The sequence below is a fragment of the Furipterus horrens genome, unplaced genomic scaffold, assembly GCF_987537825.1.
Source record: "Furipterus horrens unplaced genomic scaffold, mFurHor1.1.pri manual_scaffold_13, whole genome shotgun sequence".
In the NCBI taxonomy this organism is placed as follows: Eukaryota; Metazoa; Chordata; class Mammalia; order Chiroptera; family Furipteridae; genus Furipterus; species Furipterus horrens.
Genome location: NW_028327183.1, coordinates 19,944,626 through 19,972,198, shown reverse-complemented (window position 1 = coordinate 19,972,198; position 27,573 = coordinate 19,944,626). Strand labels below are relative to the sequence as shown.

The 27,573-nt window shown below is 42.9% G+C and overlaps 1 protein-coding gene across 1 annotated transcript; it reads left to right on the top strand.

Annotated features, from left to right (window-relative positions):
* The first annotated feature begins 8,422 nt into the window (after positions 1-8,422).
* MLKL (mixed lineage kinase domain like pseudokinase) lies at positions 8,423-26,640 on the top strand. Its single transcript, XM_090259879.1, has 11 exons — positions 8,423-8,725; positions 12,290-12,752; positions 16,684-16,779; positions 17,845-18,028; positions 20,048-20,145; positions 21,222-21,357; positions 22,794-22,875; positions 24,713-24,864; positions 25,055-25,104; positions 25,354-25,494; positions 26,172-26,640. Exons 2-11 carry the CDS (start codon positions 12,302-12,304, stop codon positions 26,213-26,215), a joined length of 1,434 nt encoding a protein of 477 aa, XP_090116005.1. The 5' UTR covers positions 8,423-8,725; positions 12,290-12,301; the 3' UTR covers positions 26,216-26,640.
* The last annotated feature ends 933 nt before the right edge of the window (positions 26,641-27,573 follow it).

Sequence of the window (27,573 nt, the reverse complement as noted above, 5' to 3'; positions counted from 1 at the left end):
CCATGGGGTGGGAGAGTGGGGAGTGTCATTCCCATCACTGCCTGGCACACCACTGGGGAGACGTGTCCTCTAGGTTTTATCAGATCCCAACTGAGATTCCAGTTGACTTTCTTAAAACAAAGGAGGAAGACTCTAGCAACAAATATCCATAGTGGGAACTAGAACATCAGGCCAACTCAGTCTCGGTGAAACAGTTTCTCAGGATGTCTTCTTCTCAGCCACCGCACCAGAACCACCTGTGGAATCTGTCAAAATACAGATCCAAGTTTACAACACGGAGTCTAGTTCAGCAGGCCGGGCGGAGGTGAGCTCTGGATTTTCCTACCCAAGGATGCGGAAGCAGAAGCAGGAGCAGACACACAGGCAGACTCGGAAGCTGACGCGGATGCAAGCTAGTGTTGGTGAGGTTCTGGCAATGTGGAGGGAGCCCCTGCCCTTTCTGCCTGTCCCTCATCTGGCAACCTGTGGTGGCTCAATCCCTGCAGCTCCCAGCCTGAAGATAAGTGCCACCTGTCTGAGCCACCCATCCCTCAAGCTTCTCGAATTGATCCCTGGAATCACAACCCCCATATCCTAGATAGCACTGGAAATCTTACCATGGAGCATCATACCCAAGGGGGAGCAAAGGAAGAGATTGGCTAGTTGTAAATATGCAAGTCCACCAGAGAAGTTTAAGTCAAGCAAGTTTGGACAAGAAATTTATTGAAAAAAAATTTATTTAAAAAGATTGAAAAAGAACCAGTAAGTAACACCAAAATCTAAGAAAATGTATAGCATGGCAATGAGAAGATTTGGGGAAGGAGGGAATAGTAGGGAAAAAAACCCACAAAACTAAGCCAACCTATTAATAAAGAGATCTACTCAGTGCACACTGAATGGGTGCCCCAAGAGCTTCTTGGTGAGCCTGCTCGCTCTTTCCAGGGGGCTGGGAATTTCCACAAGGCCTCTGGAAGAGAGCGTGAGCTCTACCTTAGACAAAAAGCCCTTAATCTCAAGCCAGTTGGTGACTGTGGTGCAATCAGTACTCAGTGGCCATCTGGTAGCACTGGGGAATTTTATCATCAAGTGCAAGAGACATAAGAATCAAAGATTAGATGCTAAACCAAGCATGGGACATTATCAAAGTGCCAACACATCTAGCATGATGGGAAAGCCTGAAACTTATAGCATATGATTATGTTGATTTCTGTAGTGAGAGAAGACACAAAAATCATCGAAAGAGTTTAACGTTTGCTCAGCAAAGACCATTTAAATTCTGACCAGTGTAAAGTACATATGCAGGTTGACTGACTCTCAATAGTCCTGACAATTTACCTTACGTGATTTTCCAGCAACAGCCCAGCTGCCCTGGCAAAGGACAGGCCTACAGCCATTATACATATTTGTTTCCGGCATTGTACTTACAGACATGCTTGCTGTCTTTGGGCATTTCCTGGCTGACCTGAAGAACTGCCCTCTTAACTGGACTTTGTTCCACTTCTCCATTGGCTTTGATCTCCAGTCCCTGCCTTTGAACTTTGTCCGATTTCTTATTGTGCCAGCACAATGCCCATCTTGTAACAGGCCCCAGTAAATGTTAGTCTTGCCTCTATCAGATCTCTGGCAGTTTACATTATTTGCTCTTTGCTTCTCCACCTGTTCTCTGGCTTCTGCTGCCCTCTGGTGATAGCGTGAGGCTCTGCCCCCTTATGATTGACCTCATAGTGACTGTTTTGGAATCAGGTGGCTGTGATGGTGAAATTCCAGCACGTTTCCACCTTACCTGTTTTCCTGATTTACTGTTTGGTCTCAGCTACCGTGTATGAGAGGAAGCTGTAACTGTGTATATGAACTTTCCAGTTTTAACTTTCTATAAAGATATGATGGCTGCAAAAAAATTGACTGGACCTTCTTTACAGTTAGGTGATAACAACACGATGAGTAAAATTTATCTAGTAAAGGTGCTATAGGATGGATGTGAAATTAGGATAATGCCAGGACTGTCATCTTCACTGCATCTCAGATACCTTATAAGCTTGTAGCAGGAAAAAAGAAGGAACAGTAAGAAAAATTTTAAAAGATCTTGTTTTGGCAAAAGCATAAAGGCGGGGGGAGGTCATGTCTTCATTTAGGTTCCCTAAAAAACAAAACCTAAAACAGGTACATGGACGCAGGTAGTTTATTTGGGAGGTGATTGCCGAAATAAGGAGTGAGAGATGGGAAGGATTAGGAAGGGAAAGTGGGGGAGCCATATAAGAATGAAGATGTGAGGTTTTCATACAGGTTCTGCAGGGGAATCTTGAGAAGCAGATGGAGACCTGCCAGAACTGTCCACCTAAAGGACAAGATGCTGGAACATTTATCCACCAGCTTCCTCTCCTACTGGCTGAAGATTGTCTTCACGGGTGTCAGCTCCCTCCTCACCTGGGGGCTACCCTGGCATGCAAGCCATCCAGAGCCCTTGGCCTTGACAGAGGTCCTGGAGCAAGAGCAGAAAGATGAATGTGGAATGCAGTCAGGACAGGCTGTGTGTGAGTGTTCTAGGAACTATCTATCCAAACTACGGCTGAAATCAAAGCTGAGACGGTGTTCACGCAGAACTTTCCACCACAACTGAGTTTAAGACCAAAGATGGACTGAAGGAATATGACAAGGATCACCAAATGTGTCTGCTATGGACCCCAGGTTCTATATCCTCAGTGTAAGACTGAACCAGAAATAAACCCATCTTGCAGGGCACTGCAAGTAAAATTGCCTGCATGGAGCAGAGAAAGGCTCTTTTGAGACTATAGAACAACCATAGCCTTCACGGAGTTCTGAGGCCTGAATTAATGCAAAATGGTTAGTCTGAAACACCTCAAGTCAAAAATTTGATGTAAAATGTCCCTGGTTGGTAAAGTCACGAGGCTCTCAGAAGAAGCATTTACAAATTTCTATGGGAAACGCGACTTCAGCCCTCAAGAAATTCCCAGGGACTAAAAGTTTCCAAGGACTATAAGCTTACAATAAGAATAAAGCAAAACACAAAGAAAGAAGGTACCATGAGTAAGAGCTGATGGAAACAACATGCAACAGAAAAGTACCCACAAAGACGTCAGACATTGGCATTATGGGATGTGCTAAGTAGCTTCCATTTGCTCCCAGATTCACAATCCATCTTCCCCACCCTACCCAGTGCTCCGTGAGGCTGATCTGTGCGAACGCTACCAGTGTGTTCTTTCGCGCATTGGCTGCCGGTTCTGCAAATACAGGCACTGGCGAGAGAGAGGGGGGTGGAGGAGCGTGAGGTCCGGGTGTTTATTCCCACCGCTCTTTGATTCTTTCAGCAATGTTTTGTTGTTTTCAGTGTGCAGGTCTTTTCACGTACTTACACTTAGTCCTGAGTATTTTGTTCTTTTAGCTGCTATTGTAAATGGAATTGTTTTCTTAATTTTTAAATCCTCACCTGAGGACACGTTTTCACTACTTTTAAGGAGAAGAGAAACATCAATGTGAGAGAAAAACATTGATTGACTACCTTCTTGTATGCGCCCTGACCAGGGATCGAACCTGCAACACATACATGTGCCCCAATTGGGAATCAATCCTGCAACCTTTTGCTCTAACCAACTGGTTCATACCAGCCAGGGCTGTTTTCTTAATTTCCTTGTTGTATTTTTAATTGCTAGTGTATGGAAACCCTACTGACTTTTGCATATTAATATTATATTTTGAAACTTTACTGAATTCACTTATTAAGTATAATAAAAGTTTGTATAGTTTATTTGCTTGTTTTTTTGTTTATTTATTTTTAGAGAGAGGGGAAAGGAGAAAGAGAGGGAGAGAAACATCACTGTGTGGTTGCCTCTCACTTGCGCCCCCAACTGGCAACCTGACATGCAACCTAGTCATGTGCCCCGACTGGGAATCAAACCAGTGACACTTGGTTCGCAGGCTGACGCTCAATCCACTGAGCCACACCAGCTAGGGTCAGTTTTCTAGTATTTTGCTGAGGGCTTTTGCACCTATATTTGTCACAGATGCTGGTTTGTAGTTTCTTTCTTGTGGTGTCTTTGGTATGAGGGTAATGCTGGCCTGATAAAGTGGGTTAGGAAATGTCTCTCCTTTTCTCTTTTTGGAAGAGTTTGAGAAAGATTCGTGTTAATTCATTTAAAAATGTTTGGTAAAATTCACCATTGAAGCCATCCGGCCTGGACTTCTCTTTGTTGAGAGGGTTTTGATTCCTAATTCAATCTCTTTACTTGTTCTACGTCTGTTCAGATTTTCTATTTCTTCTTGAGTCAGGTACTTTGTGTCTAGGAAACTGTCTCTCATTTTAGGTTGGCATAAAATTGTTCACAGTATTCTCTTATAGTCTTTTTTAATTTCTTTTTTATTGCAAAAAGAATACTTAACATAAAATATGCCCTCTTGACAAGTTTTTAAGTGTACGATGTATTATTGTTGACTATAAGTACAATGTCATACAGCAGATCTCAAGAGCTTATTTATTGTGCTTGGCTTTATTCCAATTAATTAGTAACTCCCTGTTTTCTCCTCTCCCCAGCTCCTGAAAACTCCTATTCCACTTTTGATTCTATGAATCTGACTATTGTATATACTTCATATAAGTGGAGTCATGCCATATTTTCTCGATTGGTTTACTTAGTATAATGCCCTCATGTTCATCCATGGTGTTGATATTGCAGAATTGCCTTCTTTTTAAAGGCTGCATAGTATTCTATTGCATATATGTTCCACATTTCTTTATCAGTTCATCTGTCAATGGACATTAGATCGTTTTCACATCTTAGCTATCTTGAATAGTACTGCAGTGAATACGGGAGTGCTGTCTCTTTGAGATCTTGATTTCAATTCTTTTGGATAAATACCCAGAAATGGGATTACTACATTATAATGTAGCTCTACTTTTAATTTCTTGAGAAACCTCCATACTGTTTTCTATAGTGACTGCACCATTTTGCATTTCCACCAACAGTATGCAAATGTTCCAGTTTTTCTACATCTTCACCAATACTTGTCTTTTGGGTTTTTGTTTTTTTTTTAATAGCAGCCATCCTGACAGGTGTGAGATGATACTTCATTGTGGTTTCCATTTGTGTTTCCCTAATGATTAGTAATGGTAAATATTTATTCATATACCTGTTGGTCATTTGTATGTCTTCTTTGGGAAAAAACATCTATTCAAGTTCTTAACCCATTTTTAATAATCTGGTTATTAGGTTTCCTATTTGTTTGCTTTTTATTATTCAGTTGTAGGAGTTTTTAAAAATAAGATTTTGGTGATTAACCCTTTATCAAATATATAGTCTCTCAGTCTATAGGTTGCTTTTTAACTCTGTTGTTTCTTTTGCTATGCCAAAGCTTTTTAGTTTGACATATCCTACTTGTTTGTTTTTGTTACCTGTGTTCTGGGTGCCGTATCCATGAAATCATTGCTAGGACCAGTATCACAGAGTTTCCCCCTATGTCTTCTAGCAGTTTTATAGTTTCAGGTCTCATGTTTAAGTCTTTAATTCACTTTGAGTTGATTTTTCTGTGTGATCACAGATAAGGGTCCAATTTTAATTTTTTTGCTTATGGCTATCCAGTTTTCCCAACACTGTTTGTTGAAGAGACTATCTTTGCCCCTTTGTGTATTCTTGGAAGCTTTGTAGAAGATCTGTTGATCATACAGTGTGGATTTTTTTGTGGGCTCTCTACTCTATTCCATTGGTTTTTATGTTGGCCTTTAAGGCCAGTGCCATAAGGTGGTGATATAGTTTGAAATCAGAAAGTATGACACCTTCAGTTCTGTTCTTCCTTTTTAAGAGTGATTTGTCTATTCATGGTCTTTTGTGGTTCTGTATTTAATTTTAGAATTGTGTTCCTATTTCTGTAAAAAATGACATTGGGATTTTGATAGGGATTGCATTGAATCTGTAGATTGCTTTTGGTAGTATGGACATTTTAACAACATTAAGTCTTCCAATCTGTGGACATGGGATGTCTTTTCATTTGTTTGTGTCTTGTTTAGTTCCTTTCATCAATGTTTTGTAGTTTTCAGTGTACAATTCTTTCACGTCCTTAGTTAATTTGTTCCTAAGTATTTTATTCTTTTTGGTGCTGTTATAAATTGGATTGTTTTCCTTTTCAAATAGTTTGTTGTTAGTGAATAGAAACACAACTGAATTTTGTATGTTAATTTTGTATCCTGCGACTTCACTGAATTTGTTTATTCTGTTTTTTTTAATGGATTCTTTAGGGTTTCCTATATATAAGATCACTTCTCCATTACTTCTCCATTTCCCATTTGAATACACTCTATTTCTTTTTGTTGCCCGATTGCTCTGGCTAGGACTTCCATTACTATGTTGAATAGAAGTGGGGAGAGAGGGCATCCTTGCTTTATTCTTGATCCTAGAGGAAAAGTTTTCAGTTTTTCACCATTGAATATGATGTTAGCTGCGGGCTTGTCATATGTGGTCTTTATTATGTTTAGACAGTTATCTCTTACTCCTAGTTTGTTAAGAATTTTGTCATGAAAGAGTTAAATTTTGTGAAGTTGTTTTTATACATCTGTTTAGATGATCATGAATTTTATCCTTTATTTTGTTAATATGGTGTATCACATTAATTGATTTTCATATGTTGAACCATTCTTGTATCCCAGGAATAAATCCTATTTGGTCATGGTTTATGATCCTTTAACATGCTGTTGGATTTGACTTGCTAGTATTTTGTTGAGGACTTTTTGCATCAATATACATTAGAAATATTGGCCTGTAATTTTCTTTTCTTGCAGGGGTGTGTTGTGTTTCATTTTCATTTGTCTTGAGGTATTTTCTAATTTTCTTTTGATTTCTTTTTTGACACAATGGTTGTTCAAGAGTTGTTTAATTTCCACATATTTGTGTACTTTCCAGTTTTCCTTCTGCTTTTGAGTTCTAGTTTTATTCCATTGTGGTCAAACAAGATATTTGGTACAATTTTAATCTTCTTAAATTTGTTAAGACTTTGTGACCTAACTTGTGATCTATCCTGGGCAGAACGGAAGCTGCTTCTCACTCCAGAGCTTCATGCTCCAAATCTCCCCATGGAAACTGGCAGAAGCTAGTCTCCACAGGGACAACATCCTTGCTTAACTTTTATATTTCTGTATTCTCTGTCCTAAGATTTCTTTCTCAGGCTGTTTCTAAGGAACCTAACCTAAGGTAAGAAGAAAACCAATGATGCAGTAGGTGGAGAACAGAAGCAGGGACAAATAAATGAGTAAACAAACACCCTAGGTCTCTTGCCCCCCTCCCTGCCTTACCAATCCAAAAAATCCTTCAATAGGAGAACAGTCAGATGAGTAAATGAATGACATCACTTAGACCGTCCCTCTGGGGACACAGCTGACTTTAATAAAGCATGTCTCACACTATAACAGAACGCATTGCAATGACCTTAGGGGAGGAAGTAATTTTTCCCACTTAGGTGTGTCTATTCTCTGCCCCCCAACACCCCAACATTCTCAAGCTCAGAGAAGCAGATGCATGGTGCTTTGCTCATCAAATCCTTCCCATTCTGTGTCCTGGTTATAATACTTCTCTGGGACGTTATATTCTTTTCTGAATCCCCAGCCCCAAGCAGAGGGCCTGGCACCAGTGGGTACAGCAGATCCTCAGATGACATAGATGTGTTCAACATGGTTTTGTTATAACACTGATGAAAAAAAAAAGCGCTTTGCAACCAGAGCCGCTGTCCGTGTGGAGTTGGCACGATCTCCCCATGTCTGCATGAGTTTGCTCTGGGGATTCCAGTCTCCTCCCATATCCCAAAGGTGTGCACGTGGGATGACTTGGCGTGTCCATGTTGTCCCAGCCTGAGTGAGTGTGGCATGGGTACGAGTGTGCCCTGCGATGAACGGGCGTCCTGGGGGATGAAGTTCCGCCTTGTGCCCTGAGCTGGGGGGAAAGGCGCCAGCCACCTGACCCTGAACTGGATTAAACAGGTTGGAAAAGAATGATCCTATTTGTTTTTATTCTTCTTTCTTAATGTGAATGTAGAGTTCACACTTTTTCCAATGTTTAATATTAGAAGTGTTTTAGAGTGTTCAGTTAGAAATTTGGTAATGTTTTTGTGACCAGAAATATGCTGTAGAAACTTGACTCTTGTTTATATCATTTAACCTGTGGTACATTTGGCTTCATTATTTGTGGCTTTCCTCGAAGTCACACTTTCCAAGAACCTATAGGGAGATATTAAATGAGGACTTACTGTACTCCATAAATAGCTACTGAGTGACTGTGGGAAGGTGGAGAGGGGAAAGGGCAGGAGGAGAACGCCAGGAGGGAGGGAAGAGACTTCCTCTGAACTGCCTAGAAAAGGGGTTCTAGGGAGGCAGGGCACCGCACGGGTTGGCAACAAGAACCACGTGAAAAGTTCTCAGGCGCGCCCCCTTCCTGGTCCGCGCCCCAGCCCAGGGGCGGTGGCCTTTGAAGGGCGCAGGTCGGAACAGCAGTCCAACGGGCTGATCGGGGAACACGTTCAGGCCCAGTACCCAACCGGGTTTTACTTCTGAGGAAAGGACAGCCCTGCTGCCGCTGTAGTCCTGTCGGGTGGAGCGTGGGAGCGCGGGAGCAGCCAGAGCGCGGGGCGCCGGCGGGAAGGAGGCCCGGGGACTCCGACTTCTCCCCTGGGCGGAAGGCAGTCATCCGATCAGCCGGAGTGATCTTCTGGAACTGTGCACGGGACAGATTGGACGCCTTCGGGAGGGACAAGGGTGAGTCTGGGGGTCGTCCTGGGTCCTCGGTCCCCAGGGGCGGCAGGGCAGTGGGGCAGAGGGGCAGTGAGATCCCTGGGCTGGGCGGGGGAGATGTGGCAGATGGCGGATGGGAGTGGTGGAAGAGTGACCCGTTGTTCAGTTTACTAGAACTCAGGAGCGAGTTGGTTTCATTTCCTTCGCAATGGTGGTGGAACTGCCCGCTCGGGTCTCCGACTGCCTTCTACCAAGGAAGACGTGGAATGGGGTGGGGATGGAGTGGGGATGAGGTGGGGGTCGGAGGGGCCTCAAAACCTGCTCAGAAGTACTGTCCACGAAGCCCTGGGCAGACAAACTCCAGGTTGTCTGTGGCGTAAATTGCCGAGATAGAGAATTCTGGAACTTAATGATAATGCCCTCTTCCTATTCCCGTATTCATTTTAGGCGCAAGGAGAAAGAATCGTGTCATCAAAAAAGAGATGCCTGATACCTTTTTTTTTTTAAAGAGGAAATGGCATTAGATTATTTATGGATACATATTCTTTATTACCATTTAAAGATTTTTCACTTTTAAAAATAGTAACTTTTTTCTCTCCTTATTGACAGCTTTACATATTATAAATAGCACTGCAATGAACATCTTACGATCCATCTATCTATATACATACTAGCTTTTCCACAGCATAAGTTCCTAGAAATTCACATTGTTTAGTCAAAATATGTGTATTTATGTTCTTTTATCCTTTTGATATCTTTATCAACAGTTAATAAGCTGTAAGCAATTTTAGTTATTACTATTTTAATATATTTTAATCTTATAGGTAAGTCCTCTTTATTTATTTAATTTAAATCCTGGTTATTTCTACTAATTTCCTCTTTGAAATTAACTTTAGGATCATTTAGTTTCAATACCAAAATATACCATTGGGAGTTTTATTGGAATTGCATTAAATTAGGTTTAACTTTGTGGAGGATTGTCAGGTTTGTAATTTTTAATCTTCCCAGCCGGAAATATAACAGTTTTCTTCATTTCTTCAAGCTCTGCTTTGTGTGGTTTTCTTCATACTACATCATCACTTTTCCTGTAAAATTTATTGTTTTAAATTGTCACTTTTACAAGTGGGGGTGTTTTCCCCATTATCTTTTCCGATTTAGTTATTGCTGAGATATAGCTTTTTGATGAAGGTGGTAATGAGGTAATTGGAGCTTGAAGCTATGAAGCTGAAATTCACAAGATTCCCTGAACAACAGTTTCCTATCTGCTTTTGTCTCCAGGGAATTAGGGAAAAGTATAAAACCCATTCATTGCCCTCATCGGTCCCAAGAAATGGCCTTGAAGGCATCTGCTTAGCAACTGGGAATAACTTGGTAGCCTGAGATACACTGAGTCTTTTTAGGCATGCCACAATATCTGTTACTTCCTTTGTCAGATCCATATAACTTTAAGGCAAGAAAAATGAAAGTATTTCAACTGGTTGCATAGTTGGTTTCACTTCTGCTAGTTTCTTATTCATACTTTAAAGCCAGATTTGGTTTTCAGGCCCATTTCATCCTCCAAACTGTTCTCTGATCTGTAAAATGGTGATAATAGGGGTCCCACCTATTTCACTGAGCTGTTGAGATGAACTCTGTGTAAAAGTACTTTGGAAACTGTTTTTATGGTCTTGTATGTACTTACATGCAACTTCCCTGAGCCTCAGTATCTCCATCTATAAAACAGTGAGCTCATGGTTCCAAAGCACTTAGCATATAGTAAGTGAACAGAGAGATTTGTGATCATTGTTATTATCATTATTTATCACTGAACTCAGTTGCCTTTTGTTACAAGTACAGCAAACATGATTCAAACTGACTTAAATAATAATAGTAAGTTCATGAAACATGTATTTCAGAAATGGGGTAGACTTCAGAGTCAGTTCAAACCAGTGGCTCAGTGTGCTCAAGGACTCAGGTTCCTTCTTTTTCTTTGTATTCTGTCATTTGTAGGTTGCCTCATCCCAAGGCTTTAGGATTGGAGCTCCATGCTTTCTCAGTTACATTCAGATATTAGAGAGAGAGAGAGAGAGTTAGAGGAACTGCCTTCCTGAGCTGCCTTCAGGAGATCCAGAAATCTCCCCAGCATATGTTTCCCTCCACTCATGTAGCCCAGGTGCCCAATTTTGAATCAATCACTGTGACAGGCTATTAGGAATTGTCCGATTGCTTAGGTCAAATTTTTCAATCCCTGTACTATTGACATTTCGGGTTGGATAATTCTTTGTTGTGGAGGGACTGTCCTGTGCATTGCAGCACCCTGACATCTGCCCAGTTGTGGCAAAATCACCTTCAGTTGAGAAACACTGGCTTAGCTATATCAACTTTAACCCCTAGAACCAGGGATGAGGCCAGCTCTCTGCAAACTCACTGCTGAAGGAAGGAGAAGCAGACAGCCACTTAAAATCTGGGAGTAATAGGAAGTAGAGAAGTGGGTGCTATGAAGGTGACACAGTTGTCCACCGCAATTCTTCTGGACCTGGAAAGTCGCCAAGTCTTTAGTGCGAATGCCTCGGAGGGGTGCAGCACTTACAGCATGAAGCCAAGGGGTAGGCTAAAACAAATTTGTGGCTTACTGAAAACACAACAGAGAGAGTTGGAGGCAAGGACTAGGGAGACAGGGATGCTCAGATGCTCAAGCATTGGGAAAGAGATAGAAAGAAAAAGCTGAGATTGACAGAAACCAACTTCTCTTACAGTCCTGAATATTCTTGGCCAGCTGTGGCCAAGGTTGCACATTGGGGCTTCATGGGCAATATCCAGTTGGAGGTCATGTTTTATTTGACCCACACAGTATTGGACTGCACAGTTTTTAAAGCAGTTTTTGACTTGGTTGCAATATTTTAAATCAAGAGATTTAACATAAAAAATCCACATTTCAGACTACTCTTTTAAAACTGGAAGATCTTCCATCACCGGGCCCTTTATCCTTACTAACTCTTGCCTTCTTTAGGGTCTGAGCTTTCCAGCCCCCCTATCCTATAGTCACCCCTATACTTCAGCAGGATATATCTGTTAGAATAGGCTAAACTGATATAATGAATAGACCCCACAATATAATAGCTCAAGTGCAACAGAAGTTTATTTTTCATTCATTGAACAGTCCATGGTAAAGGTCTGGGTCTGTGAGCAGCCTTCCTCCAAGTGCTGGTTCAGGGATTCAGGATTCTGCCTTCTGGAGATTCCACCTTCCTTCTTGAGGCTTTACCCCTGCTCTCAGGGCTGTGTGTCATCCACTGCATCCAGCTGATAGTGTGTAGAGGAGATAAACCTGCCTCAACTCAAAGTAGCACATAGCATGTCCACTCACACACCTGTGGTGAGAACTAGTCACGTGGCCACATCAAGCCTCAAGGAAGGCGGGCCAACACTTCTCAGCCACACCGTTATTATGGAAGGGCAGAACAGATGTTGGTGGACAGCAAGCATATCTACCTTACATAAAATTGTGGGGAGACCTCTTCAGCCATTTCAATCACAGACACCCTTGAGGTTACCTTAGCCCAGTAGTAAATATGCAGGAGATTCTGAGACTTTAACAAATTCCATCAGTTTCTTTCAGATATGGCTAAATTGGGGGACGTCATCTCCTTAGGCCTGTATGTGTACAACCAATGTGAAGTGATGGAACACTGCAAGGGACAGTGCAAGCGTCTAAGGAACCGGATCCACGGCCTGCTGCAGCCTCTGCAAGCGCTCCAGGCCCGAGACAGGAACCCACCTGCTGAGATCACCACTGCCCTCAACAATTTCCATGCCGTCCTAGAGAAAGCTAAGAAGCAGGTAGATAACTTTAGCAGTAAATCCAATATCCTTAAGTTTATAACAGCAAAGAAGGACAAAATACTCTTTAAAGACATAAACAAAGAGCTGAATGATGTCCAGAAGGAGCTCTCCCTCGGGCTTCAGGCGTATCAGTGGGTGCCTTCTTCAAGCACCAGCCAAGGAACATCCTGGGAACAGGAAGATCAGCAGGACGCAGAGGAAGATTGGCGAGTCCTCCAAAGCCTAAGTGGTAAGGTTTATTTGGGGGTATTTTAGCGTCATTTTGATTTACTAAAGGAGCAGGAAGGCTGAAGAGGTTTGAGCAGGTGTTTATTCATGTGACTCATAACTCCTAACATCCCTGGGCTCAGATACGGTGGGGTCCTGAGTAGGGGAGAGGCTGGGGGTGTTGACACTAGTACGTCTTCCTTGCCTCCCTATTCTCTCTTTGATGTGACACCTGGAATTCTAGGAGCTAATTCCTTCCAACCTTAGTTTTTCAAAGACCTTCTGTTAATATGTAAATTTCCCAGGAGGAAGAATTGAGTATAGTCATACGCTACTTCACGATGGGGATACATTCTAAGAAATGTGTCATTAGGCGATTTGGTCGCGGTGTGAAGACCAGAGTGCACTTCCACAAACCTAGGTGGTCTAGCCTGCTACACACCTGGGCTACGTGGTATAGCCGTTGCTCCTAGGACACAGGCCCGCACAACGTGCTGCTGCACAAACCAACACGAGATTAAGTCAAGCACAAGAGAATATGAAGCAATCAGGAGACACAGTAACACAAGATATATGAGATTGCTGCTGGCATCACATGGCATACTGCTTTACAGTAAACTTTTTTTGTAAGTAGAAAGAGTACACTCTAAAATAATGATAGAAATATAGTAAATACATAAACCAGTAACCTAGTCATTTATTATCAAGTATTATGTACTGTACATGATTGTATGTGCTGTACATTTATACAACTGGCAACACAGTAGGTTTGCTTAAACCAGCATGACCACAAACACATAAGTAATGTGCTGTACTTAAACATCACTAGGCCATAGGAATTTTTCAGCGCCATTATAACCTCATGGACCACCATGGTATACGTGGTCCAGCACTGACCGCAATGTTGTTCTAAGGCATGTGATGCCATCTGCCGTATGCCAGGTACTGTCCTGAGTGTTTGAGACACAGCACGGAGCAAAATGGACAAGACCTCTGCCCTCATGGGACATAAAGTCTGTAGTCGGAGGGCTAAGTAAGTCACTTTATCTAACGGCAATGAAAGTCACAAGCAGGGCAACAGAAGACGACAGTGATGCAGACTGAGTGTTCCGGGAAAGCCTCTCTGACTGGGTGGCGTTGGAAGGGGAAGGAGCAAGCCGAGCGAAGATAAGGGAAAGCAGCATTCCCAGCAGAGGAAATGGCATGTGAGGGCCCTGAGATGGGAATAAATGTGGAAAGCACAAGGGACAGCAGAAGGCCAGGACTGCTTTGGTGTGGTAGGCATGGAAGAGAGAGTAGAGCGAGGTGAACATGGGGAAGTAGGCCAGAAGGGAGAGGAGCAAGGTCAAGCAGGGCCATGAAGGCATGATAAGAAATTTAGGTTTTATTCTAAGAGTTATAGGAAGCCAGTGAAGGGAGGTCCTTAAACATGGGCCTGTCATGATTTGATTTGTATTAAAAGAACATCATTTGGACTGTCTTTGATTTGTTAAAAGAACATCACTTGGACTGTCATGTGGCACTGGACTGTAGTGATATGTGTTAGTTCCTGCACTAATATTGCATAGCAAACCATCCCAAAGCTCAGAGGCTTAGAACAATAGTCATTAATTCTCCTGCTCGCTGATCTGGAGGTCCATTGGGGTCCTCCTGATCTCAGGTGGGCTTGGCTGGGCCTGGCTGGACCTGGCTCCAGGCAGCAGGTCTAATTTGAGTCTGTTAAACTGTGTCTCATTCTGGAGCCAAGGCTGTAGGAGCAGTGAGTACCTGGAGAATGTTCTTCTTGTGGCAGAATTATAAGAAGGCAAGCCCAGCGGTGCTAGCATCTTTCACGTTTCTACTTGTATCCTCTAATATTCAAAGCAAGTGATATAGCCAAACCCAACGTGAAGGGACAAGGAAGGACAGTGTGCCCACTCAGAAGCTATGGCCAGGGCATGGCTATATAATACTGCTGCATAGGAGTGAAGAATTGGGACCAATAAGTCAACATACCCCAGGGGGCAACAGTGGAAATGTGAGCCCAGTTAGGAGACCACTTTGATGGCAGTGACTTGAACTAGAGTGGCCCTTGAACTAGGTGGGCTTAGTGCAGGACAAGGCGCTTAGGGGATGGAACGTGGGCTAGTTGGAGTATGGGGTGACTGGAGCCAAGGCCACCAGAAGAGGGAACAGAGAGGAAGGATGGAAACAAATGCGATCTCTTTACCCCTTTGCAGATCCTCGTGATATGAATTCTGAACACTTCCCTTTTGTAAGGGTTGTGAGTGGAGAGAGGAAGTGAGGAGAGGGTGGAGGACATGCGAATGAACCTTCTGGGCACTGGAGCCCAGGGGAGTAACGGGTGGTCCATCCCCAATCAGGTCAGCGGGAGACACTCCAACAGGACAGACCGGGTCTGGAGGAGACTTGTGGGCAAAATGGGTCCTTTTCAGAATGGGGGAAAGTAAGGCATCTGTAATCCCCCAACCAAACACCCAACAAGGAGAAAGAGAATCAGGGGTTGGGGGACGGGGGCAGCGTGCAGAGGCTGACCCAGCTGAAAGGCAGGAGTGGCCCCCAGCCTTCCTAATCTTCAGCACTTAGTGCTGCACTTCCAGGTGGAGGCAGGAGGTATGTTAGTGTCATCACCTTGGAGGACGGGATTTACTTTCTGTTCTTGCCTTTCAGTTTTTGAGAAATATTTTTATCAAGTAATATGTTAACATAGTACAAAAAGGTCCCGTCATGAGAAGTGAATCTCCCTCTCACCTTTGATCTCAAGGGACCTGTTTCCTTCCCAGACACAATCGCCCCCACCAGTTTTTTGAATAACCTTCCAGATATTGAAGTATATGGATGTTGTTGTCATTGTTACACAATCAGTAGCATCCTAAGCACACTATTCTGCTTCTTGCTTTTCTTATTAAATCTTGAATATTATTCCATATGAATTTCCATAGAGTTGTCTAGTATTCCTTGGTATATACACATGGACCAGATATATTTAAGCAGCTCCCTGTTGATGAACATTTAAGTTGTGTTCAATATTTCCCAATTGTAAATAGTTCTGCCTTAAGCATCTTTGAATATATTTGAGGATATATTTAGGAACAATTTCTATGAGCAAATCTGATTGCTGGGTCAAAAAGTATAGGCATTTTAAATTTTGAGAGAGATTGCCAGTTGTCCTCCACAGAGACTATACAAATATCCTTCCTACCAACAGTGTATTAGGTTGCATGTTTCTCCACACAAAAGTCTCCATCAGAGACTTTCCTGGTTTTAGCCCTGAAGGTCCCATGTCCTCAGAACTAAGCCCTGGGAAAACAAGAATGGTTGGCTACCCTATATAGTGTTTTATTAATTTTTAAGTGTATTTATGAATATATAAATAAGAATATCCCTGGCTGGTGTGGCTCAGTGGGTTGAGTGCTGGCCTGCAAGCCAAAGGTTGCTGGTTTGATTCCTGGTCAGGATATATGCGTGGGTTGTGGGCCAGGTCCCCATTTGGGGGTATGTAAGACACAACCGAAGGATGTTTCTCTCCCTCTCTTTCTCCCTTCCTTCCCCTGTCTCTAAAATAAATAAATATGTAAATGAATAAATATATAATCTTTAAGGATAGATTAGATTATGCTGCAGTTTTAAAAACTCAGTGTTTTAAAGAAATAAAAGGCCAGGGGACTCTCCAAGGTAGCTGTCCTTTCCAGGAACTTCCAGTATCGCAGCACTTTTATGTTGATAAAAAATTCCTTGACGTTTCTTTCACTTCACTTTTGGCCAAAACAAGTCACATGGCCATGCTTCAAGGCACTTACTATGTGCTTAGAAGTATAAAGCTGCATATTTGTGAGCCGTAGTAGTAATTCCTGCTACAATGAATGTGATAGGTAAAAAAAAAAAGGGGGGGGGCGGATCTCGACGTGCTTTTAATGAGCATTTATGAGTATTTGCCACTCTTTTTCCTACAGGAAGTGAAATTGAAGCTTCAATGAAACAACTGCAAATCAATGTGGATAAAATCATGGAGACCGACAAGAAAAAAATCATGGAGACAGTGCAGCACTGTGAGTAACCTTGTGCCCTGCTGCTTCTGTCCCAAATCAGAAGTCATTTGTTTACTAGGAAGTCCATTCTGCCCCCACCCCCACCACTGCCCATTTTCTGGTCTGGATGGTTGGAAACAGCTCACAGGCTTTGGGGTGTGCTCATGACTAGCCCAGGCTTCTGTCCCTGAAGGAGCATGTGAAGGGAACTTCTTGACCAGCAGGATATTGTCTAGCACCTATTCAAGTGCTCACAACTTCCTCTAAGAGCCTCAAAGCGTCAGTTGCTGAATTTTCAAGAACAAATTCAAATCAAATTTAAAATACTCCATCAGTCATTTGACAAATCTGTGTCTGCTTTATGCTCGAGGCTTGTGCATAGAGAAAAGTAAGATGCAGAGAAAGACCTGCCTCTCCGGAGCTCACAGCTGCAGGGCAGATGAAGGGAGAGGAAAGAGACATGTGGACACATACCAGCAGTGGAGTTACTATCTATTAGATAGTACGTATCTATTAGAATTGAAATGACTAGACACAATGCTAAATGTTCAAGTGCCAAGTTCCAAGTGGCAGAGGAGTAGGGAGAACTCCAAAATGAGAGAGATGGATTGAGATGGAGGTTTAGACTGGAGAAACAGGATTTGAAGGGGAAGCAAAAGAAGTGCATGACACATTTTTGTTAACCATCCACCTGTGTCTCTACTGGTCACTCAGAGGCACTGGAACCTCTCCCCAAGAATGAGTCAGTGAGAAGCTCCAGCAGGGCCAGCTTTGCTTCATGGCACAGGGCTTCCCACTCGCATGTTTACTAAGACACCTCTTTCTCAGCTCATTGACTTTTCCTTTTAAAGACTTTATTTATTTATTTTTAGAGGCAGTTTTAGAGACAGGGGAGGGAGGGAGAGAAACATCAATGTGCAAGAGATACATTGATTGGGCCTCTTGCACACCCCGAACTGGGGACCTGGCCCACAACCCAGGCACATGCCCTGACTGGGAATCGAACTGGCCACCTTTAGGTTCGCAATCCACTGAGCCACATCCGCCTGGGCTCTTTGACTCTATTTCCTTTCATCCTATGTTCAGACTTACAGAAACTCATGAAGAAGATCCCAGAATACCAAACCAAGGAGATTAAGAAGGAGGAGATTTCAGAATCTGATTGGACTCTGCTAAGGGAAAATGAATTCAGCCAAGTTTTTAAAGGAAAATACCACCAATCTTCAGTGGCCATAAAAGTATTCAAAAATGTCCAGGCCACAAACACCAGGTAAGCCCTTTTGTATAGTTCCCTCATGTATCGTTTCACTTCTCTATAACTCCCCAAGGAGAGAAGCCCATTGTCTCCATTTTTAGGTGGGGGAATCCGGGCCCCAAAGTACTACCTGACTTGCCCTCTACTCTTAAGGAGCGGAGCCCAACTTAAATGCATGTCTTACAACTTCAATTCTACAAACTTCTCTCTTTTACTTGTGTATTTAGTTATTTCAAAAATTTTATTCCCTTCCATTTCTGTTTCTCAGTTCCCCATCCCCTCCACAGACAATAAAGTGTGTTTTGTTTGTATGTGTTCTTGTAGAATGTATGTTATACGTGCGTGAATTTTTAATTTTCACAAATGGTAGTGTTATATGTCTGTTGCCTACTTTTCTTACCTTTTTCACTCAGCATCATGGAACATGTGTTATAGACTGTAGCCCTTTCCTTCTGATTGCTGGCTGGTGTAGATCCATATTGTACCTATTTTTCCAGTGAGGGAACCCAACTTATTTCCAACTTTCCCCCTAAAAACAATACTGCCATAAGTATTCCTTTATGCACCTGTGTGAGAATTTCTTTGGGCTGTGTTGCCAGGAGAGGAATCAGGGGGCCATAGGCCATGCATATATGAAATTGACAATGTACTTCCAGATCACTTTTCAGAATGGGTTGTATATGCCTATACTCCCTTCAGGAATATGTAAGAACTCTATAGTTATGTATCTCCACTAACTGTTGACATTATCCAGCTTTCTAATGTTTTTCATCCTTATGGTTATAAAGTAAGATCTTACAGTTACTTTAATTCGCATGTCTGTTTACTAATGAATTTGAACATTCCTTCAAGTGACTTTTAGCTATCTGGATTTCCACTTCTCTAGTTGCCTCTTCATATCCTCTGCCCCCACTTTCTGTCACAGCTGCTGTGCTGTTTTTGCCTTGTCAGTTTGTAGAAGATCCTCATATATTGTGGAAATTAATTATTTCTAAGCTTTAGATATTCCAAAGATCTTATCGCATTTGTGTCCATCAACAGACATCTTAAATTTTGATATTATCAGTTCTACCAAAACTTTATTTGTGCTCTTGAGGTGCCCTTCTCCACCCCTAGGTATTCTAGATTTCTTCTCTTAACTTTGCAGTTTTATTTTCACATTTAAGCTTTAATCCTCCTGGAATCCACCTTTGTATGTAATGTTATGTAGGACCTAGTTTTATTTTTATCTACACAGTGAGTCCATTTTCTGTACACCATCTAGTAAATATTCTTCCCTGTTGATTTGTGGCGCCACATTTATTGTACGTTAAGTTTCTATTTAGACATGGATCTGGCTCTGACCTCTCTATTTTATTCCTCCGGTCACTTTATCTTTGCATTGATAACACTGTGTTTTGTTTTGTTTTGTTTTGAATTATGACTTTGTAGTAATTCTCATTATCTAGTAATCCTCTTGACTAAGCTAAATCAATAGCCGCATTCCTCTATATACAGGTTGAGATTTTGATTAGAATAGTATTTTTAAGCAACTTTATTGAGATATCATTTACATACCAAAAGATTCACCCATTTAAAGTGTATAATTTAATGGCTTTTAATATATTGCCATAAAGTGATTTTAGAACATTTTCATCATCCCAGAAAGAAACCCTATACCCATTAGCAGTCACTCCCCATAGATTGGCACCCCACTACCCTAAGCAACTACTAATCTCGTTTCCATCTCTATGGATTTGCTTGTTCTTGATATTTCATATACATGGAATAATATGGTATGTGGCCTTTTGTGTCTGTCTCCTTTCACCTAGTGTGATATTTTCAAGGTCAATCTATGTTGTTGCATGTATTGTGCATACTAATTCTGCCACCAAACATCTGAGGGGTTCCACACTCTGCCATCAATGGCCAACCTCATCACAGGAGTGCTGACGATCACTCACGTCCCACACATACACAGGTGGTCGCTACACTAAATGTTCTTGGAGGAACCTTCCAGTCCTGAAATCTTAATTGTCCCTCTTATCCTCATAGAGCAGTGAGGGATACTTTCCATAATGAGGTCAGAAGCATGAAGAAATTTGATTCTCCGAACATCCTGCGTATATTTGGGATTTGCATTGATGAAATGGGTAAGGAGTGCTTCTGGAGTCAGCCCTACTTTTGGTAGGCTGTCATATACCTTCCGTGCTGTAACGCATTGCATTTGTAAAGAACAGCTGAGAGGGTGGAATTTACATGATGCTATTATCAGCATTAATTTTTTTTTACATCCCATGATGTAGGTTCCCATCTCCTTTCATGAAAGTGGGGCTTGAATTTGGCTTCAGCCCAAGGGCTGGTTTGCACTAATGTGCCCACATCTTCTCCTCACTGTCCACTGGGAACCCAGTGCGTCTTGTTCAGATGCTGGCCTGAGTGATGGGTGCATTTTGTTGCAATAAAACATTATAAAGCTTGCTGACCAGAATAAGGAATCTATCCTTGATCATCATTAGTGTAGATCAAACCTAAACACTCAGTTGTCCTGCCCCTTTACCAAGAACCTCATGCATCAGGTTCTTTTTAATTTTATTTTTTAATGTGGCTGCATTTTCTCTCATAGCATGACCTCTCCTGTGGGTTATGTTTTGTTGCTCTTACCTACAGAGGGGACACTGCAACTCCTGTCTTATCCCCTCTAGAAGTTTCTCCACAGCCTCAGGCGACTACAGGAAAACTTCCAGTGATATTTGTTCTCCTGGGTGGTGGCTGAAGGTGACTGACTCATTCCTTGTGTGATGGTTCTTGTATCTCAGGCCCACGACCTGTGACCTGCACTCTGGTCTCAGCTCCTGTCACCAGCACCTGCGGTCTGTGCATCATTCATTCCTTCTGCAAATATTTACTAAGCTCCTTGTGAGCACTGTGTGAACAAAACAGACCCTGCCCTTTGGGGGGCTTACACTGAGTGGGGGAGACATGGCTCAGATAACTAAGAGAAATGTATAATTACGATGTGCCAGATACAACAAAGAAGAGGTATTAGAGCTCTATGGGTATTTGACTCATTCAATGAGGTCAAGGTACAAACTGTGTGAGATGGGGGTGGAAAGCAGGAGAGAAACAGTGCAGAGCTGAGTCTGTCTCTGTAGAGTCAGGGCGATGGACCGGGGGTGATGGACTGCAGAGCAGGACCTCTGAGTGGGGCTGATCTTCTTTCCTTCAGTGAGCCCACCTCAATTCTCCATTGTCATGGAGTACTGTGAGCTCGGGACCCTGAGGGAACTGCTGGATCAGAAAAAGGACCTCACTTTCTCTGAGCGCATTGTCCTGGTTATGGAGGCAGCCAGAGGCTTATACAGGTACCTATGGGCGGAAAGCTGCCAAGAAGAACAGAATGATTCCACCTCCCTTACTGATAATCCCGGGGACAGAGAGAGAATAGGTTAGAAGCCCCAGATAGTCTCCCCTTCCTTAAGTTGTTTTATTATTTGTCTGATTATAATACCCTAGACAGGAGGGGGAAAGGACACTTAACCCAGTGAGCACCAGATCACACAACTGAAGGTCGAATTTAATGTCCAGGCTACTCTTATGGAGTTGGACAGGCCTTGCTCTTAAGGTTGCCAGATTTAGCAAATAGAAATACAAGGTGCCCAGTTAAATTTGAATTTCAGATAAGCAATAATGATTTTTTAAATGTAAGTGTATTTCAAAGATTACATAAGACAGACTTTACTAAAATTTTAGATAACAATAATTTTTTAGTATAGGTATGTCCCATGCAAGTTTGGGACATACTTATGCTAAAAAAAATTCATTGATTATCAAAAATTCAAAATCAACGACATGTCCTGTATTTTATCTGGCAACTCTCCCTACTCTCATGTGTAGATTCTGTGGTTTCTTTAGCCCAAGGGTACCCAAAGGTCAGTCATTTACAAACCACTTTCATGATTTTTACCATATCCACAATTCTGCCAGTCTTATTTCCTTAATATGGTTCTTTAAATTAGCTCACTTAAAAAAAAACAACTAAATATAGTCAAAGAAAAGGACACTTTCTATTACTACCATAAATCCAAAACCAAAATCTCTTGCCACAGTAGGTGACTGTGAATGAAACCAAAACAGTGTTATTAAATTCTGTCTGGATAATGCTGCCTGCCAAAAAGTCTGTTAATTCAGACCCACATTTTCTTTGTGCAAAGGAGATATTAGCAGATTTAGAGAGGTGTTAAAGACACCTGACACCCAACGGAGACTTTCTCCGTGACGTAATCAGAACTCGAAAGGAGAACCATTTTCTGCTATGTCATCTTGCATACCATGTATCCCATACTTTTGGAAATACAGCCCTAGCCATTTATTTTATATATAATTAATAACTAATGTTAATAATTAATGTTAATTCAATTCCCTGCACTAGCAGGTTTTATGAGAAGTAATTCTGGACTGTAGGGGTGATGCTGTTAGTGCACCATCCAGAGGCCTCTGATCCTTTTTAGCAGCTCTGTGTACTCATCCCCCATTCAGCTTTGCTGGTCACAGCTCCAGGCTGCTATCTACAGAGGTATCGATGGGCACTGGAGCCCCTTTGCCCGTGTAGATAGCTGAAAGTGTCCAGGAGTTTTGTATCCACCTATCCCTGTCCCTCTCCCCCTTATCCTATTGATGAATAGCTACCCACGAGGAAAGCATGGTACTGACCAGCCTCATTATCCCGGTAATGACCGTCCAGCCCCCCAGGAAGGTCTGTGCAAAGGTCACTAACGCTCCCCGCTTCTGGTCATGGCAGGCTGCACCATTCAGAAACACCAGAGCTCCACAGAAACATCAACAGCACAAGCTTCCTGGTAACTAGCAGCTACCAAGTGAAGGTGAGCATGGCCTCCAGGGGGCTCTTTGAGTTCGCCCTCTGTGACTGGTGCTGGGAGAGGGACACCTGTTCCCCGGGAAGGCTGTGCCTGCTTGTTTCTCTGCCTTCACCTGAGAACTGAACTCAACTGTGTCCCGGCCTGGGCAGCTTTCCACATGCCCACCCCAGGCCAGGCTCAATCCTGCCTGCTGTTACGGCGCCTGTCTTCCCCCACTGCCCACTTTGCAGGGATGGGCTAAGAGTCACTTCCCTTTAGATGCCTGGGCACCACTTCTACGTTCCCCCAATACCCACCAGGGGATCTTCTCAGACCCAGCTAGGCATCTGGACTCACAGAATGACGCAAGACCACACCTACCATTTGGAATCACACAGCAGGTTACCATGCAGGAAACAGAGCTTGCCAGCAGGGCAGCATCAAATCTTTCTCTCCAGTGGGAGTCCCCACAGTCACCCAGGAGCTATTCTCTCTACCCTGCTCCAGGTGCTAGAGAAAGAGGCGCCCCTTGGGTGGGTGTGGGGTCCTTTAGCTTTAGAAGCCTCATGACCCACAGAAGTCAATATTATAACAACTCCGCAGGCATATCTTCCCACTATCCTCACAAGGAGCATGCCAGTTATAAGAGTCACCACAAAGCCCAGCATCCCTATCAATTCTTTATAGTCCCCATACCCACTGTCCATAAGCATTTACCAAGCAGTGATCATTTTTGTCACCAACAATATTACTTAGGAGTATAGGTGATAGATTGCCTTTATCAGGTTCCCAGGGGAATGGAGCTAAAAAGTCTAGATTCTCATACAGAAGAGGAAAGGGCTTAACTCAATGTCCACAGTTACCAAATGCTAAAAGAAGATTTTCTTTGTCATCCATAGTTGGCTTTCTTTCTTCCAGCCTTATGAATGTCAGGGACAGCCCTCAAAACACAGAAGATAGGTCTTTTCTGCCTTTCATATGCCTTTTCTCCTCGCCAGTGTGATATACGCGCTCCAAAAGTGCCATGTCTACACCACTCATGGTCTCATCCCACCTGACTGTACCATGTGCCGTTCAGCCCTTCGTCTCTAGCATCTAGCATGATGCCAGATGTCAGAGGATGTCAGCGCTCAGTAACCATGTAATTGAAAGGGGATGAGCCCTCTAAAATGTCTTATCCTTTTCCTGACCTTGCCCCTAGATTTGCATATCTGGCCGAGTTTGGGGCTGGCAGCCCTCTGCACACTGATGGTGCTAATGACAGATGTGCATGGAGCAAGAACATCTGCTCCCATGAATTGTGCTGTTGCTTCTTTAAGAGCATGGCCTTGACTATGCAGGGTCCGTAGGGGTAACTCACTGCTGTCATGTAAAATCGAAAGGAGCAGGCTGGCTGTTTCATAGGGTCAGCTAGAACAGAGGGGTTGCCCCTATGTTGTTTTTTCATCTGCTTCTGAAAGGAAGCAAGCCCTGTGGTGGCTCTGTGCACCTCTGTACACCCTCACTCAGTGCAGTTGAGTCCTTAACTGAGAAAGCCCTGGATCTAACACAGTGACGCCAGAACAACCGCAACCTCCCAAGTCTTACAGGTGCTCTCTAACTTTTATTTGAAGAAATCTTCATCACCCCATTTTATAGAGGAGAAACCTCTTTGTGTTTCTCTTGGTCAATGCACCATAATAAATCGAACCCATAAAGCCAGCCAGGAGGGTAGCCACACAGAAGACACCACTAGAAATACATTTCAAAGTTCAAAGGCCATCCCATGACATTAATCACATGTAGCATCAACCCCCTGCCCACGACCCCCAACCCAAGATTGCGTTGTTTCCTTCTATCTCTAATTTACCTCTCTATTTAGCTTTCAGGATTTGAGTTGAAGGAAACACAGACTTCCATCAGTAGAGCAACTAAGAGAAAAAAGGCAGAGACAATCAGTTCCGCGACATATGTCTCACCTGAAATACTGGAGAATATGTTTTTAAAATATGACATAAAAGCTGAAATATACAGGTATGTTCATGTTCAGATGAACACGACAGGAAAGCCCAAGTCAAACTCCACATCCAAGGACCATCATAACTATAGTCTGTTGAGTGGAATTGGGTGGCAATCAGAAAATTCACTGAAGATTCTAGAAATGGCTAAGGGATGTAGAAAAATGGAAACATTATGTTTGCTCTGTTCCTTGGTTTTCTTTCAGCTTTGGAATTGTCCTCTGGGAAATAGCCACTGGAAAGATCCCGTTTGAAGGTACTCAGCATGACGGCTGGCTCAGGTGGGGCTGGGATTGGGTCCCTTTCCATCGGACTAGAAAATCCCCATCAGTGCTGTCCCGGGTGCTTTGTTCTCCAATGTGGGCACTGCCGGGGCTGGTTAATGGGAGCTCTTATTTCTTCAGTAGTCAAAGTCCCTAGGTCTGATGCCAGCCGTCATCATCCAGAGAGACGTGTGAGTGCCAGACCAATTTTTAAGCCTCCTATCCTGTTGTGTCCATGCCAGGTTGTGATTCTGAGAAGATCTACCAGCTGGTGGCTGTGGGCCGGCACCAGGAGCCACTGGGTGAAGATTGCCCTTTGGAGTTGCAGGAGATCATTCATGATTGTCGGGCATATGAGCCCTCCAGGCGGCCCTCTGTTAATGGTAGGGTCCTCCCTGCTCTAAAGAACATGAGCCACACATGTTGTTTCAGATTTATGGAAGATTTAATTTGTGGTTAACAACAGGAGTGGTTTTACCCCTCTGGGGGCATATGCAATGTCTAGAGACATTTTTGGTTGTCACAACCCAGGGGAGATGGGGTGGGGCAGGGCATACTACTGGCATCTAGTAGATCGATGCAATTCAACACCCTACAATGCACAAGACAGCCCCTACAACAAAGAATTCTATGGCCCAAACTTCAGTAGTACAGGACTTCAGAAGCCCTGTGCTAAGGGACATTGTTTAGTATAAAGTGGGTTGGGATGGTAGATTACTCCAGTCTATATTCTCTCTCTCTCTCTCTCTCTCTCTCTCTCTCTCTCTCTCTCTCTCCTTCCCTCCCTCCTTCTTCTAGGCTCCCTGGTATTAGAGAACCTAATACCTGAGACTAATTCACACTAAGATGTGAGTTTACCTCTTGTTTGTACTTGAGAAGTTGACCAAGAAAGAGGGAACTTTGTATCATGAAGACATGAATGCAGATGGTGGTTTAGGCTCCAGCCAGACCTAAGGGAGTGTAGTTTCTACACTGTTGTGCAGTGTAGAAACATCTTTGTGTTTCTAGCTTGGCTTTCAGTTCCCTTCTCTTGTCTAACATTTTGTTCATTCATTCACAGAAGTCTTAGAAAAACTGGATAACTTTTTGAAAGCTGAGGATTGAAACTGAAACTAAGGAGTCCCTGGACAAGAAGCTGGAAGAGGTGCAGGCCAGGCATCTTTCTCTCTCCTGTCCATTGGCTTGGAGTTGTTTATGGGTGCAGGAAGGCAAATAGAAAACAGTTCCAGTCATGCAGAGGATATCCCTTTCCAAATGATATTGTCAAAAATACACCTCTGATAGTAACTGTGATAGATGTTTTACAAAAACACATCTCTCTTGCCTTGACTGTTGTGGCTTAGTTGATTGGGCATCATCCAGCAAAGCAAAAGGTAGCTGGTTCAATTCCCTGTCAGGGCACATGCCTGGGTTTGGTCCCCAGCTAGGGGATGTATGAGAGGCAACCAATCGATCAGTGTTTCTCTCTCACGTAGATGTTTCTCTCCCTCTCTTCCCCTGTCTCTGAAACTAAATAAAGTTTTCTTTAAAAAGCATCTCTCTCTGTATCGATGCCTCTTGGCACTGTGACTTTGCAGCCCCTCCCATCACAAGGTGGAGTTTGTCTACTTGTGAAACTAATACATTATTGTACATCAATTATACTTCTATTGAAAAGAAAGAAATATTCTTTCCTACAAACTGAAATGTTTATAAATGATGAAATTATATATCTGGGATTTGATTCAAAATAATCCAGGGGAAGGGGGAATAATTGTAAAGAAAAAGGTAAAATAAGATTAGCTATGAGTTGCTGCTAACTGTTGAATCTGGATGATGGGTCTATAGTGGTTCATGTGCTCTTCTCTTTTGAATTTGCTTAAAAATGATTTTTAAAAGGAAAAAACAATAGAGTCTAGTTCCCCACCACTTAAATCTGGGCTGACATTGTGACTGGCTTTGTCTAATAAAATGTAGACATGATTGTATGCCCATTCCAAGCCAAGGGTTCAAGAAGCCTTATAAATTTCCACTCCCTCTCTTGGATCCTTATGCAGTCATGAACTGGGCTAATGTGCTGGAGGATGAGAGACCACATGGAGCAGAAATAACTTGTCCCAGCTGAGGTCACACTAGACCAGCTGGCCCAGCAGCTGGGCCAACAACTGACCCAGTCACATGAGTGAATCCAGTCAAGACCAGAAGAGCCACACAACTGAGCCTGACCAAATTAACAAAATTATGATCTAAATGTCTTAAGCCACTAAGTTTTGGGATGACTTGTTACACAAAGGTAGTAACCGAGCAAACACCGTTCAGTCCTTCCTCTTGCCCAACGAACAAAGTATAAACTTCCTATTTGGATACCCATGGCCTTGTTCCTTCTTCCCCCTTACTTCCAATATCAAGTCCCAGAGTTCTACCAGATACTGCAAACTCTCATGCTTATAGTGTCTCAGAGGAAACCTACATGAGTGAGCTGA

Excerpts from the sequence above, each read along its gene's own strand:
- MLKL (XM_090259879.1), top strand. The coding sequence starts at position 12,302 with ATGGCTAAATTGGGGGACGTCATCTCCTTAGGCCTGTATGTGTACAAC. Across the intron at positions 12,753-16,683 it reads AGTCCTCCAAAGCCTAAGTG|GAAGTGAAATTGAAGCTTCA; the intron begins GTAAGGTTTATT and ends TTTTTCCTACAG. Across the intron at positions 16,780-17,844 it reads CATGGAGACAGTGCAGCACT|ACTTACAGAAACTCATGAAG; the intron begins GTGAGTAACCTT and ends TCCTATGTTCAG.